At 36.3% G+C, this 16202-nt stretch overlaps 1 protein-coding gene across 1 annotated transcript; it reads right to left on the bottom strand.

Annotated features, from left to right (window-relative positions):
• Nucleotides 1–1152: 1152 nt before the first annotated feature.
• On the bottom strand, nt 1153–15852 carry LOC134224551 (protein RCC2 homolog). The gene is made up of 7 exons (XM_062703939.1): nt 15687–15852; nt 4700–5030; nt 3538–3613; nt 2704–3206; nt 2547–2641; nt 2221–2485; nt 1153–1506 (listed from the first exon to the last, which is right to left on the bottom strand). Exons 2-7 carry the CDS (start codon nt 5018–5020, stop codon nt 1333–1335), a joined length of 1434 nt encoding a protein of 477 aa, XP_062559923.1. The 5' UTR covers nt 5021–5030; nt 15687–15852; the 3' UTR covers nt 1153–1332.
• Nucleotides 15853–16202: the final 350 nt, after the last annotated feature.

Here is a 16202-nt window from a genome sequence, read left to right as displayed (position 1 = left end):
CTGGGTGTATGGGTCATTTCCATTTGATCAACATGCAAAATGGAGTGAAATGGAGAAATAAATAAATAAATAAAAATAGGGAAAAACGCCAAATGTTGAACGGCTAATTTTGTCGCCTATTGTTGAACTCCCATAAGAAATGCACGTGCGTTATTGTTACAAAGTGTGGGATCAGTGTACATCTTTTCGGAATTTAGTAAGTAATAACCAAAGAATGAAGATCAACATAAGAAAGATCATACTCACTGGTGGAGCCAGATGTGGACACCACTCGTCGTAAGCACGCTGTAGTTCCCAAAGGCATCGTTCTTGCGCTAAGTGGTGCTTCATCAAATAACAATAACTGACGCCGCCAATGTTCATAATTCACTACTAGATGAATACAAAGAGCATAAACACAAAAAAAAATACACTTCGTTATTCATTGAATGTATTTACAGATGACAAAATTTTACACTGCGTACTCGTATAAGCCACGGGGCAAAATGGCCTCACTCATAAACCTTTTATAGGACATTCATGAACGAATAAGACCATTACAATTATTAGTTATTCATTATCAAGCTGTACTGGAAAAAAACGAGCGCAATCCTTCCATTTTTACTTCAATTCAACGATTTGCGAATTATTCACCTCACCCGTAAGATTGTCGTTCAATCCATTGAGACAAAACAAACAACCATGCGTTCACCATTATTTTACATGCAATTGAGTCATTTTACACCACAATTCGGGCGTTTTGTCCCAGGTCCATTTTAAAACTTATTTTAAATGCGTTAGAAACTCAAAAAAAATCTAGTTGTTTTAAATAGGAGATGATTGTGAAATGTAGCTAGTTTTGTAAATTTTCTCTACACGTCTAAATGGTTCGATACTCGTGTTTATATTGGTGAAAACATCGAAAAAAGGGTGCAATTTTGACTGTTCTCCCCATACAAATTTTTACTCGCAGGAGCTCGGCATAACGGAGCTTTGTCTTATCCAGTTAGAATTGGGAGGCAAGGATATATTATATTATTGCTGCTGTTCCTCATCGTAATCAACGAAGTCATAGTGTGTATGATTGCCGGGCCAAAATTTCGTCGTACAGTGACATTGTGGTCCTAATCGCTTTCTTCTTAACAAATATAAAGGACTTTTCGGAATAATAAATTGTATCTTTTTAGGGACTAATATAAGCCAGTCTGCATTTTAGAACATAATATACGTAAATCATGACATATCAGAGATGAGAAAAAGTACACGTCCTCTTTGTTCTCGAAATACTATGGTTGAAAATGATTTTTTTTTGTTAAAATATGATGATGAATACATAAAATAAAATTAAACTTATTATTCTATGGTGAACTCTTGGAATGTATCATATTTTTGTTTGGTGAACTCGTGATCCACGTTTACCAGCAGCATGGTGTGCGAGTATCCCATTGACACTTGCGGTATTTTCATACCCTCGCAACGGGACACTTGTTTCGGCGTCGATGATGATTTAATCAAATCACCAAGGCCCTGAAAATAACGAGTAGGGAGACACACATTTAACGAATATCTTCTAGTTTCTAAACGTGTTGGCAAGATAATTGTAGCAATCGTTTTCAGCAGGGAAAGGTTACCAACAACTCCTAGAAAATTTATTTTGAAATGGCTTCTATGGTGGACGAATTTGACTACAACTTTCTTGAAAAGTACTTCGTTGAAATTCCTTCAGATACGGAGCCAGTTACGCTAACTCATACTAAATTCTTGCAAATACTAAATTAAATGAAATTAAATTTATCATTATTTAGTATAATATGTAAGTGATAGCGATCTCACCCTGTGAATCCTAAACTTCGAACAATTAGACGAAGTTATAAAATAAACATCGCATGTATAGTCCGCCATACAACAAGTCAATAACAATTTTTCAAAACGACTTATATCCTTTTGTAAACGTAAAAAACTTCGATTTGACTTGGCTTGCGAACACCATCAATGAGTTGGTGAAGGTTTCTGCTAGCTATTGATGGTGTTGGTTTGCGTGGAAGTGCTATCAGATCCGTCAAATTGACGTTTGAATCTTTGTTTACAAAAGCAGATAAGTCGTTTTGAAAATTTGGTATTGAAGTATTAAAAATAAACTTCTGGCTAAAGATATTAGCAAATGAGTTGAACTTTGACTAAATTATTAAATCCATCTTTGGTTTCCGCTTTTTTAAAAAGAGCTTCATTTACAATACTTACCAATTCACCATAAGTTGGAGATCCTCCCCATGAGATAAGAGAATCGTCAGCTGCAATAACAATCGATGTATTTGCAACACCAATACTAGTTATATTCCATCCTGCCAAGTCCTGTACCGGTTTAGGATACATATTTGCTTCTCCGGTTTTCTTATTTTGTCCAAACAAATACAAGGCTCCAATATCAGAGATAGCAAGACTGAATGATGATCCGCAAAATACACGCAAGACTTTCCTGTTTTGTATATCGAAGAATTTGATCAGCCTGAAAATGAAATAAATGTGAGCAACGGATTGCAACGTGTTTCCATTTTGTAACAAACTACCTTGGAACCATTTCGTCTTTTTGTTCAGCATGTCCGAGGCGACCAATTCCTCCAAAGCCCCAGCTGAAAGCTCTATTCTTAGAATCAATTGCGACCTAGAAGAAAATCCAAACGCCTTAACATACAATTCTTCATGTGCATCCACTAGCTATAATACCGTATGATTATTGCCGCAGCTAAAGTCTACAATTTTGACGTCATCTATCGGACTGACATGGCCCTCCTTACTCTTTTCAACATACAACACAATCTTCTTCGGGGACGTCTCGAAGTGAAATGACATTTTAGTGGATGTAACAAAGTACTTTCCTTCCGTATTGTGTCCCAGCTGGCCGTATTCTGGCAGTCCGAAAGAGTACACGTTACCTTTGATGTCCAGTATCATCGAAAACTCAGCGCCGCAAGCAACCTTGATGATCGGTGGCCCGGAATAGTTGAGTCGAGTAGCTTTCAGTATAGTTGGCTGGGTATTGCCGACGCCACATTGGCCGCTTTTATTGTCGCCGCATGCATAAACGACACCGGTGTCACTCAAAAATAAGGTATGATTCCTTCCACATGCTACTTGAATGACATTTACATCTTCCAACCCAGTAACAGGTGTTGGCTTCTCGAATGTCTTCAACTCTGATTGGCCCAGTTGACCAAACTGGTTGCGTCCTGAAAAAGTGGATAAAATTATTGTTTTTCGAATGTTCTCATAGCCCGTTTTGCAGAGAGGGAGGGATTTAGCTTTTTACGTGGTTAGATTTTATCATTGTCTAGTTTTTTCTAGATGCCAACATGACAAAAGAAGGAATTCATATTTGTTCCAGCCTACTAAAAAAATACTGAATACTGAGTTGAAAAGGAATGTAGATCCATTGAAGACGAAGAAGAAGAAGAAGAAGAAGAAGAAGAAGGAGATCAGCCTTCCTTTATGATAGAAGCTTTCTACCGAAAAGTCGGTATTTGTTAAAATAAAACTGAAATCTCGATGCGCTTCACTTACCAAATGCTAGAGCTCTCCTGTCCATGGTAATAAGTATAGAATGTGCCGAACTACATCCACTTACTGCTAAGCGGTACTGAAATTATAGACAATTTATTACAGATATTATTTTATGATAGATGTTCTACCATGCCAAGCATAGATGTTCCATGTCGTTCATTTTTACGATGCCATTCTCACTGTGATAGCTGTGGCGTATTTGCCGAACAAAGTTATTTCTCCATCGAATGACTGTTAGAATTGCCAGCGCCAGCAATCCAGCAAGGAAGGAACCGCGTGAAATTGACATAGGACTTCTACACTTGGGAATAAAAAACTACAGATTCTACAATAGCAATAAAAAAAATCTTCCATGCATAACTATATCATCCTTATTATTTGAGCAAAAATTGGGATTGTAGATAAAAAAAACCAAATTAATCCACCTAGCGGTGATGGCGCCTTTCTCGCGCAAAAAGGTAATAAATGTAGCCTTTACGCTTACACCTCGATGATGTACATACAAGAAAGGCAAAATAGTTACACCGTCTAATGTTATGATAGAAAATTTACACTAGTAGACGACAGATGGCGCTGCCAAAAGTTTCTCGAATATCCTATGTTCGAATTTTGACTTTCGGACAATTTCATAGTACTATGAAACTGAACGAAGAGCATACTTACGCCTAAATGCGTGCAACACGAGCATCTTTATAGTACGATGAAACTCTTAATGGGGACAAGCCACGGATTAACTTTAAAAATATTCATAGATGCAATCATTTTTCATAACACAGTATTGTTCTATGTGACTATGTCTCATCACTATTTTAATATTATTCATTTTTTGCAATTTGCCATTATTATGAAATTCAATAGTGATCAACAGCGTTTTAGTCTCTGTCGGATGCAATTTGTTGCAAGAAAATCGGTTAAGAGTTTCTATGTGAAAATTTGGCTAATGTTTTTTATGGCATTTTGTGCACACACACACGCACACACATACACACACACACACACGCACACACGGACAGACAGACATTTGTTCAGGTATATAACACTATGGGTCTCCGGGACTTCTATCAAAAGTTCGAATTTGGAGTGAAATGATAGCCTTTCGGTACAACTTAGTTGTACGAGAAAGGCAAAAACTGAGATGAAAAACATAAATTTATTTACTTACCGTATCAGACGTAAAACGATGGAACGAGTTGAGCGATGGGCGAACTTTCACGCCCTTAGGAGGGGCTTTGCGGCCGGTCATTTCCCAGGTAACCATTCCGGCCATCAATAACTTTCCAGGTTCCTTGTCGTAAGTCTTCAACAGCTCCTCCGGCAATTTTTCCTGGTTGATGGGATCTTCCGACGGAATGATTACTTCCGATACTGGGAGATCGTCGTTCTTATAATCGTCACTCAAGTCCGAATCAAAGTCATCGTCTACTTTTTTCTTGTTGCGCTTCGGGAGCGTTTTGACCGGTTCAGATTTACGTTTTGAGGCCATGGTCGTGAGTCTGCGGAAGAAAAACAGCAATCAAACCTCGCGAACCAAAAACATATAGGAAAGATCTACCACAGCAGCGCTATGTATTCCTGTTTAGCTAGCGTTGACTTAGTTAGCTTTTCATTGGACTTCGATCAGAAGAATTATAGTAGAGAGGAATCCATTCGCTATATGTTAAATCTCAGGAGGGATTCGTTAAGCAGAAAGATATTGTCAAGCAAAAGTCATTCTGGAGCAGAAGGGAGCGTATCCATAAGTGGATTTTTATATCTTTTTATACTTATGTGATTTTTTATAAATAAACAACATAAAAAACCAAGGGCCCCATACGCCAGTCACTGGCGAACAAAGCTCGTGTAGTCTGCAACGAAGCTTAGAACCAGTGTTAGGGCGCAATCGTTCATGCGAACATTTTTTTATTCGGTTAGTTACTGCAAATAAATTCTTTTTCGAGTCCCTATAATCAAGTAGGTATCTCAAGCATTTTTCTTCTTCTTCTTCTTATTCTTCTTATTGGCATTACATCCCCACACTGGGACAGAACCGCCTCGCAGCTTAGTGTTCATTAAGCACTTCCACAGTTATTAACTGCGAGGTTTCTAAGCCAAGTTACCATTTTTGCATTCGTATATCATGAGGCTAACACGATGATACTTTTATGCCCTGGGAAGTCGAGGCAATTTCCAATCCGAAAATTGCCTAGACCGGCACCGGGAATCGAACCCAGCCACCCTCAGCATGGTCTTGCTGTGTAGCCGCGCGTCTTACCGCACGGCTAAGGAGGGCTGGTATCTCAAGCATACCACATCGTTATATATATTGATGCGTGATTGGGTGTTAAATTTTGATAACATATCGAAAACAAAAGTGTGCATAAAAATTACCTAGCCATAACAAAAAGATGGTAGAGAATTACCACTGTTGTTTACACTTTACTCGCTTGACTGTGGGTATACAACAGTAAAGCACATGTGGAGATTGGACAAATCAAGCATCCGAAAGATATTCAATTTGCAAAAAAGAGAGCTAACCGCGGTGGAGGTGGTAGGGATTCAGTGCTCCGCCTTCTCCCCCTGGAAAAATAACCCGTTCCAGAAATCCAACCCAAAGTTACACGCACCGGTGTCCTTGCTGAGAATCATTTCTCGCTTAACTTTTCAAAAGGACCTAAGTAACATTTTTTTCATGAATTAATTTGAATGGCGCAATCAATAGAACAACATGAAAGCAATTGATTGCAGTATTCAAATTAATTCATGAAAAAAATGTTACTTAGGTCCTTTTGAAAAGTTAAGCGAGATTTGCTTTGTGAAAGAGATACCAAATAAATACAAAATTGGGAAACCTGAACTGCAAACGTTCCTATCATCAAAGTGAAGAGGAGATGATGGGTCAAAGAGCATCTTGATGAACCGGTGAGTTTTTTTGCCCCATTGGATTGCTATGATCGTAGTGGGTAGGTTTCGGAAAATTCTTGTTATATTCTTGTTATTCTTGTTATACTCAACGTATCCCCGGGCCGTGGCCAATCTACGTTGTATGACATTAGGCAATACGTTTACACTGCTGGCTTAAATTTTCAACGTGACGATTAATTTATAGAACTCATGAAATCAATGTGAACTCGACTCGTGGAAAACTTATTCCAGGTTATCCGAGGCTTGTGATAGACCCTTTATCACAACGGACCTTTCCATCCACTGACTGGTAGGCTCGAGTGTCCCGTCCTATGCTTCAGACCCATAAGGGGTCCGAAACAGTTCAGTTTCAGGGTAGTAAAATGGTGAGATAATAGAAGATAGAGGAGGAGAGTATGGAGCGGCTTGTTGACCGCTTCCGGCTCTAGCAACTGCTATGGAACCTTTTTATTCGAGAAATGTTTGTAGAGATAGAAACGGTTGGTTTATGTTCATGTTTAGACAGTTCGGGATCGCTACGATAGAGTTTATTATAGCTTAGATGATTTATACTTATGGTAAAAGGGAAATGATTGAAATCCGTTTTCTGGTGGTTGTCGCTTCTTGTTTGTAGATTCGTATGTAGATTGATATGATATAGGTACGTGCAGTTTGGGATTAGTGTGATCACGTTGGTTTAAGTTTGGAAACATAAAATAGAAAAGGAGGGAGCAGAATGGGTGGGGAACAAATACCTAACCATTTGACGCAGAAAGATTAAAATAATTAAACTGAATTAAAATAAATCAATTAAATTTTACAATTTTGGTCGAACTTGAGTTAAAAATGTGTTCCAAGCGTGCCCACCGAATTAAGTATATTACGAGTACTAGGTTATCAGTACTACTAAATAAAGCTCGTGATTAAAAAATGGAGGTTGGCTCATCAAAATATAATATTATTCTAGATATTCTCTTAAGTATGAAAACTGAATCCTAACTATCCCGCAACTGCTTTCACCATGCTGCCGCCCAGAGCACAGCCGCCCCTGCCACTCATAGGCAATGTCCCTCCCACCGCCTTGACAGCCTCCAGAAGTATCTACCAAAATATTTGAGAGCTAGAATGAATTATTAACATGTCCCGCCATTACATAAAATGATTTGTTCAAGCAAAGGCGTCATAGATGCGGGAACGACATCGCCATAAACGACACGAGACAACCATGCCCCACACGACAGTGCAACATTGCACCGACTCGGGGACCTCCTAAACTTTTCTATGCAACGCAGAGTTTTACCCTCTCTTGCGTTATGTGATGTTGAAAATAAGCTCCTAATCATTTGATGGCAAAAATAAAAATAAAATAAAAATAATCAAACAAAATTAAAATATTCTAGCTAAATTTGACTATTTTGGTCGAGCATGGGTCAGCCGCCTGACACTCGCGTTGAAAAATATGTTCCATGCGTGCCCCCACATAAAATAATAACGCGTGCTAATCACTAATGATACTAAAAGATTTAAATGGAATTAGGTATTGTTCCCGCTTATCATTTTAGCACCGCCAGGGGGAACTTGGCCGATACCCACTGTACTTTTCTTTCCCTTAGCACAAACAATTAACCATCATTTGTGATATTTAAACGGAATATTATTGGGAATTCTGAAAAGGCAGACAATCAATGCAGTTAGATTGCCAGGTAATACGTGCACATCGTAGCACTGGTGATGCATCACAATCGTATATATACAGGAGTATATGCACTATATGATGACATTGACCGGAAGATTAGATAAGCATTTCCCCCCTGGGTAGGTTTCGGAAAATTCAATACAATATTCTGCCTGAAGAATTAGTCCATGTTTACCAAATAAAAACCGGACTGAGGGAATCAGCTCACATAATCCGCTTGAAACGTTCCAGGAACATGTTTTGGTCAGTCAAGTCAGTCAATTAGGATTAAGTTTTAGTTAACTGTAATTTAAATATCTCAGTGTTGTGTAAGTACGATGTATGTTTTAGTTAATTAGGCGTTGCTTGTTTGTCGAATCATTACTCTAATCGTGAGTTGTATGATGAATATAATACATCTTGTCTTTTATATTTTAAATTTGTTATTGTCGGTTGTCAATTTATCTTATTATTTTTATATGAGTCATTATTAGATAGTAATCAGTATGGAAATACAATAGAAATGCTGAGTTTTGTGCCTTACAACCGCTAGGTTCTTCTCTTATCTATCAATCTCTACTTTCTCCTTCTATCTATCGCTATTTTCTTTTTCTACACTTCTAATATTAGGTTCTTTTCGCTTAAATGGAGGGTTTAGTGTGGGAGCCCAAAATTAGGTAATTTTTTCTTAACTTATTATTAGGTAAATTTAGGTAAATTTCACTTAACTTTTGTAGACATGAGATTACTTAACGTTGGGTGCCCACACTTTACTACTCTTGTTGAGTAGTTTTGCTCTACATTTTATGACAACAAAGGTTTTTTCCATGTTTGGACAAGGGCTGTCCCAGTGTGTGGCGGCTGTACACTGAACGGCGGTGTGGTGATAGCAGTTTCAGGGCAGTTAGTTAAGATTGTGTTTTAATGTTTATAAGATTATCTATAGTATGATTATTTTTATATTTTATCCACTATAATTACCTTATACCCCATTAAGAGCAATCAACTAATCACAAATGATAAGAAAATTATTTTGAGCTTTTTAGTGGAATGTCTTCACTTGTCATAAGACGAGTTTGTACAATCCCATTGAATTCCACCACTTAATTGTATCTTGACAGATACGTATTTCGACCTCAACAGTAATACTTGTGACACATATATGATACCAATATCACTGTACAGCATAAAATCATATGTCTGTCACCCAGAATCACGCTGGTATCACGATAGCACGATGATTTCTGTACCCTGCCCTTCGACCGTTGTATTGTACGAAACAGAACATAATTTGTTGTTTTGAAATGTCAAATACGCCGTTTGACATATGAAATAAAAACAAACATTTGCAAGCTGACTGAGTAAAATTCGTTTTTCTGCAATTCCGGATGATATTTTTCACAACATTGGCAAAATAATTATTCGTAAGCCCATTGTTTGCTACAATTACGCTCTGAAGATGTCTTCTTATTGATTTTGCCAGTTCTTGGGTTGTTTCTGGGAAGATCTACCGTCTTTTTTGCATGATATTCAATGGTTTGCCAGAGTTCTGTATCGTGTGATTTCGAACATTTTGTTCAAGGATCCCATGGGTTTTAATTGGAATGAGGTCTGGGGATTGGGAAGGATGCGGGATCTTTGATTTGCCATTAGTCAGCATCTACTTTTTTAGATGGGAAGAATGTTTTGTACCGTTGTTTTGGACAAATTCAAAATTGGATCTATGACCCAATTGAACGGTTCTGAATTTATCCTTCAAAATGTCCAAATGAATTAAACGATCAGTGCCTTTTGCACTGAAGTCACCCAAAACCATAGAATAGAGTGATTAACGTCCGCAGAAAAAATTGCCCTGCGGAATATTTACAAGAACTCGCATATTGCTGCTAAAATACCTATACGAAGAATTGAAAAACTATGACTTTTTCATATCGATAAATGAACTGCTGACGAGAATTCACAATTTATTTTAAAAAATATGGGTAAATATTGTGTAATTATGATGATGATACTACCATCTATTGTAGCAAAACACCTGCCGAAAGCACTGGCCATATCTGACAAAATATTTTTGACATGATTATATTATTGTTTGTATTTTATCAAACTCCAGTATGGAGGGTCAAAAATGGGTGGGGTGGTGCCATAAGCAAAGACACTTATGCGAATCCACGGGATGAATAGAGAATCTCCTTCCAGAAAAAAGTTCGTACATACAATAATATAATCTAGCCCTCAATTCCCAGATTGACCCAAGAGATGGGAAGAAGAGCCCGCCCTTTATCCACGAGATGTTAACAATAGGAAGTTGGCGATTCCACTCTTCTTATCCAAATCGCTTCAATCGGGTGCCCTGATGGTTTTTTTTATGTAAACTATAGTAACAGTTTATGATTTCTATACATTTTGATGAAAAATATAGTTTTGGATTTAGAGGTGAGCCAGCCTAGGGCTGCAAACCTCTAAAATAAAGATATAAAAAAAAAGTTTTGGAAAACGGTAAAGTCAGTTTCAAAACAAGCTGACAAATAGATACAACGGTGGAAAGAAAAGACGTGTGTCATCTCGTCACTGTACGCGTACAGCGTGATACAAAAATCATTGTGCGGAAATCATATGTCTGTCGATAGTATAAGGCCGTCTTCAGTGTCTCGTACTTGACTTGACGTGAAGAAAATGATCGCAATTTACACTATTTATATTATGCGTTGGTATCAATGAGAATAAATACCCGCATAGATCTGGACCATATTTGGAACTTCACTTATATGGTTTACAACCATTTCAAGCATAATTTTTCATAACGACGTATGTAACAAAAGTAAACAAAACGAGGTTTTTAATACAACGTGACAATCACACGCGGCTTTATATAATACGCATCGATTTTACTGATTTCAGATCTTAAAATTCTTTAATTCAATCTTTTTACGAATCGACGTATGTCAAAAATCTATTTTTGAAGTCTCACTGTTACATACGTCGCTTTAACATATGGGAACTAAGAGCGACCTATGTAACAAAAAAAGCAAAACAAAACAAAACTGCAGTTGCGTCAATCGTACACTATATGGAAAACCGACCAATGTACACCGACGTGCGTGCAGCATACCGGTGTATGTATAATTTTATCGTTTTTCACAGTGAATTTAAATGAACTGAGATTTGATGTGAAGCACGCTTATGACGTGTCATGTAATGACGCATGCCAGCGGAAAAAAGTTTTAAAAAAAGATTTAGTTTTAAAACAGTTTTAGAAAAAGTTTTGTCAACTTTCTGCAAAGGATTTCTCGAATCCTCATAATTGTTACATACGTCGTTATGAAAAATTATGCTTGATTTGTAACTGTTTATGTACATCTACACAAAACGTGTGTCGAAACCATAAATGGACATTACCTTGAATAGTTTTAACATTATGAGATAATGTTATTCGGCAATTAACAATATGGGTAAAGGGTTGTTAAGTTAGGTTACCATAAAAAACCGGCAATTTTCTCGAACAAATTTTTCGTCCCATTTTATATCAAAAGGTTAAAATACGTTCCACGTTTGGCGCGGTAGAACCTTATGACTTAATGGTAAGTGATAGTTGGAGGATATATCGCGTACGATCGAATGCACCCCGGTAATGACTAAAGAAAATTAAAACAAAAAAAAGAGAAAAACATCTCAATTCAAGTAGACAACAACATTAATGCTCTGACAAAATATTGTATTAGCCAAATAAATCACATCAAATAAAAAAAATATCACATCGTCTGGCCATCACGTCTGTGGTTAAGAACGGCAAAGTTTTCAATGGTTATAGCCCGTATCAGATTACAGAAGAGCACGGACGGTAATGCCTCCACCAGTAGATTTCCTGTTCGGATGTACATCATGTGCACCTAGATATACATCATGTGAGAACTCGAATCTGTAGGCAAAACGTATCAATACATATTAGCTATACCATAATATTTACTGTGATTCATAATATTTGCGCATTATGTTTGCTTTATTATTTCGATGTAGATCTAAAATGATAAAATCATTATTTAATTAGTAAGTAAATACTTTAAAATGGATATAATCAGTGCCAATTACCTCTAAATCGACGGAAAGATAAACTGTTAATCGCACTTGAAGCTGTTTCTTTTCATCAGTATGACAAATCCTTCTGCAGAACATGTTTACACATCTACAAAAGCACCATTACGGCAGAACTTTAATAGATAATGTGTCTTTAAATTTAAACTTTAAATTTATTTGAATGTTTGTGTGATATTGTTTTGATCTCATTTTCGCTGTCAACAGTACGCAATCATGAATGGAACGTATAACATAACTTTAACATCATGAGAAATGTTCATTAAATATTTTGATACGATCTAACACCAAAATTCAATTTGATTGAAAACATATAGAAAAGTTTAATAACTTTATGTGGTACATTCAATGTATAAGATGAACTTAGATAGTTGTTATATAGAGTGCATGATGGGAAGGCATGAATAGTTCAATAATCAAATAACAATTACAGAAACATTGACCGTTCCATATGAATTTTATCAAAGGTTATAACAGAACAACAAACAGTTTTTTACTATGCGGGTAGAAGGTGAGGAAGAAGACCAAATGCAATTGTATTAGTGGATGATGAAAAATGTAAACAGCAAATGGTGACGTACATATTTGCACGGCTTCTTATGGGAGCTCGTTCGAATGTAGTAGTGAAAGCTTTTTCACCATACACAAAAGGCACGCACACAATACATGGATTTCCATATGTAACAAGTACGTTTTCTTATTTAATTGAATCCCATGGAAATCGCAACCGGTTTTTTAATTTTTTCTATGGATATAGCAGAGTCTATTATATAGAGTTGCACAAAGAGTGAAGCCAAATCTACCTATTGAACTGTCAAACCGTCTACCTATCGAGCAAAGTAAACAAATGCTTGTTGGTAAGGCGGAAGTATTGTTATCGCCTAATGATTATTATGGCGAATTAAAATGCATGAATTGAAATGTATTAGATTGGTTCTAGAAACAGCTTCAAAAAACTTCAGTACACCCCCCTATAAAGTAGCAACAAGAAACTCACGTCTTTGCACTCTGTGGGTGACTTGGTTATTGAATTAAAAAGCTTCAGAAGTGAACACTCCCGTGAAGTCACTTGAAGGGTTGAACAAAAATGAAAGTTGTCAACATAATAACAAGAACATAATTCAGAATAAGTGTAAGAAGATCCTCTTTGCGCAACTCTATATCTAGACCAACATTTGAAAAGGGCGTAACAGCCAAAATTTATTCCTTCTGAATCTTTGTCTACATATATAGCAATATATGTAGACGAGGAATCAGAAGGAATAAATTTTGGCTGTTACGCCCTTTTCAAATGTTGATCTAGATATAATAGACTCTGGGATATAGGATCTAAGGTCCGATGCCCACGTAGCGTATTTTTAACCCATCGTGCACGCAGCGGTCAAATAACGCAGGTATGTAACGCTGCGTTACCGCTTTTTCTCGATTCACACCTGCGTCTTTTTAACGTTGAGTTGCGTGTGCATCTACCCTAAGATGCGCATTGCGTTCGTTGATTTATTGATTTGTATATTTCCCACAGCTATTGTCATTCACCAAAACCTTTTCGTGTAAAAAAAACCACGTGGTTCTAGAGCTATGGAACTATATAGTCCTCCATAATTATATTTATTGTTTATGCAAAAGTATATTAAAATCTGGAATGTAACTGTTATGCGAATAAATAGCAACAGAGACAAAACAAGTGTGGTTTGATTTTCAAATTTCTAGAACAAAGCTTATTATTTTATCATTTTTTCTTAAAGACCAGGTAATTTTAAGCTAATTTCTGAAAAAAATCAAAATCGTCAAAAGTCGACATGGGACTCTTATGCGAAGTATAATAATCATATAATTTTCCACTATTGGAAGTTTATACCTATAACATTTATAGCCGAAAGAAACAGTTGGTTAAAAGTTATATGCAGAGCATATAACATTATATATTGTGTACATCACATTTTTACCATGTGCACTTTATATGATAAAAACGCTTGATCGAAATATAGGAAAAATATTAGCAAAGCACATAGAAGTTAACGGCGTTCGTTTAAGCAGTTATCTGCAAATTAATTATAATGTAAATAATGGTACTTTTCTATAAAATAAAAATAAGGCAATCCATAAGACAGCTGCGATCAGCTGACGATTTTTGTTTACCTTGATTTTTTGACAGATTCTGACCGGTCTGACAGAACAATCCAAAGGAAATTGTTTAGCACGATCTACACCAGAAGTGAGTTGCCTTCAACTGCATACACACTTTGTTTTGATTTCGATTGTCAATCCCATCGCTGAATGTCCTCATGGATAGCCTAATAATGGAATATTCTCGTCGTCGTCATATTTATTATTATAGATATCAAATCAAAAATGCAATTTTACATTTTAATGTAAATAGTATATCCACGATCCTGCGGCAGTGGGAGATTTGTCCTACGGCGGCGTATAAACTTTAAGGTTACATTGTATAGAGGAAAATAGTAACCTTCTTATGAAACAATTTACTCTATTATTGCTTACCGTTTTTGTCCCGACACAGCGGTGCATTCAATGCATCGTTTCTGGTTATGTCCTCTGGTTTTCCACTTCAAGACAAAATTTTCAAAACGATTTATCTGCTTTTGTAAACGAAGATTCGAACGTCGATTTGACGAATCTGAATAAAAATTCTGCCAGTATCGCATTATTTTCTGAAGTAATAAATTATGCAACTTTGTTGTAATTATTGATCACAAGACACAAGATTGAAGAATTAGACAATGCAGCTCTGTTTTTGCCTTTCGCGTATACTAAGTATACACACTTTTTGGAACTTAGCATTGACGGAATTACTCGCGACAGTTTCCATTTGACGGGGAATCCTGTCCCATTGTTTTCTATTGAAAATTGGCCACATTGGACTATGGGATCAGAAGTTATGGCCAAAATACTATTTTTTATGCAAAAGACATGCTAAAAAACACTCACTCATATTTTTTAGTATTTTTTTTGTTCGAGAAAGGCACCAACACCACTAGGTGGGTTAATCAGGGTTTTTAGTAAAAGTTGACTTTAAAAAAACTGTAAGAATCGATGGGACGAATAAAAATATAATATGAAGAATTGTTTGTAAACCTTCCCAAAAAGTATATGACTAAAGGCTAAAGTTTAATAAAATAAATACAAAATTTGTATTACAAATCAAAGGTCAATAAAATTGCCCATTTTTACCCCTCATTCTCCTACACTACAAGCAGCCCCACAACAAAATATATAGTAAACAAGATGTTAGTATGCTTGTAGTGTTGTAACTATTGTTTCAAGAAACTTGAATAAAGTTATCAATCAAAGAATCAATTATCTGAATCAACCTATTATGAACGATGATAAATACAAAATTTGTTTTCACCTGGCTATCTTCTGAGAAACAGGATATATGGCTGCTGTAAAGATGCCGGGTGAATCAAGGCAGCCATTCTTGAATTCTGATTGTTTTTGTACAAAATTAACACCAGCTTATAGTTGTGTTAAAATGACATACCTGTTTTATAAACGCAATATTCCACTAAAAGTGTCACTTGATTCAACTTTATTACTTTAAAACTATTTAAATATTATTAGTTAAACAAACTGAAAACGAACAAGCACTAATTCCCAGACGCTACCCGACTTTGATGGACAAGCGCTGGCAGCTACACGATAAGAAAAAAGTTATTAATTTCAGGTTATTTTTACCTGAATTACCACGCACTTCATTGATGAATAATAATCACTCATTTTGTTGATGATTAAAATACACACGAAAACCTGCACGTTTAAATCAATCTACGCAAAATGACATTCAAACAGCTCAAAATTAAGTTTAATTAAATGAAAATTATACAGTTACAAGATAAAGATTGTCGCATCGTCGCTGTCCGGAACTTCTATTGGCGCTTTGATGTTGCATGAAGAAGAAGAAGCAGAAAGATGATAATCGAAAAAATCTCCACGGGAAACCATACGGAGAAGTATCAAACCAATGTTGATGATGAAACCAAATATGCACTACAACATG

Source organism: Armigeres subalbatus, chromosome 3 (assembly GCF_024139115.2).
Source record: "Armigeres subalbatus isolate Guangzhou_Male chromosome 3, GZ_Asu_2, whole genome shotgun sequence".
NCBI lineage: Eukaryota > Metazoa > Arthropoda > Insecta > Diptera > Culicidae > Armigeres > Armigeres subalbatus.
The sequence above is the reverse complement of the archived record's forward strand: the minus strand, read 5'-3'. Positions and strand labels throughout refer to the sequence as shown.

Excerpts from the sequence above, each read along its gene's own strand:
- LOC134224551 (XM_062703939.1), bottom strand. The coding sequence starts at position 5,020 with ATGGCCTCAAAACGTAAATCTGAACCGGTCAAAACGCTCCCGAAGCGC. Across the intron at positions 3,207-3,537 it reads CAGGAGAGCTCTAGCATTTG|GACGCAACCAGTTTGGTCAA; the intron begins GTAAGTGAAGCG and ends CCACTTTTTCAG. Across the intron at positions 2,642-2,703 it reads GCTGCGGCAATAATCATACG|GTCGCAATTGATTCTAAGAA; the intron begins GTATTATAGCTA and ends ATTTTCTTCTAG.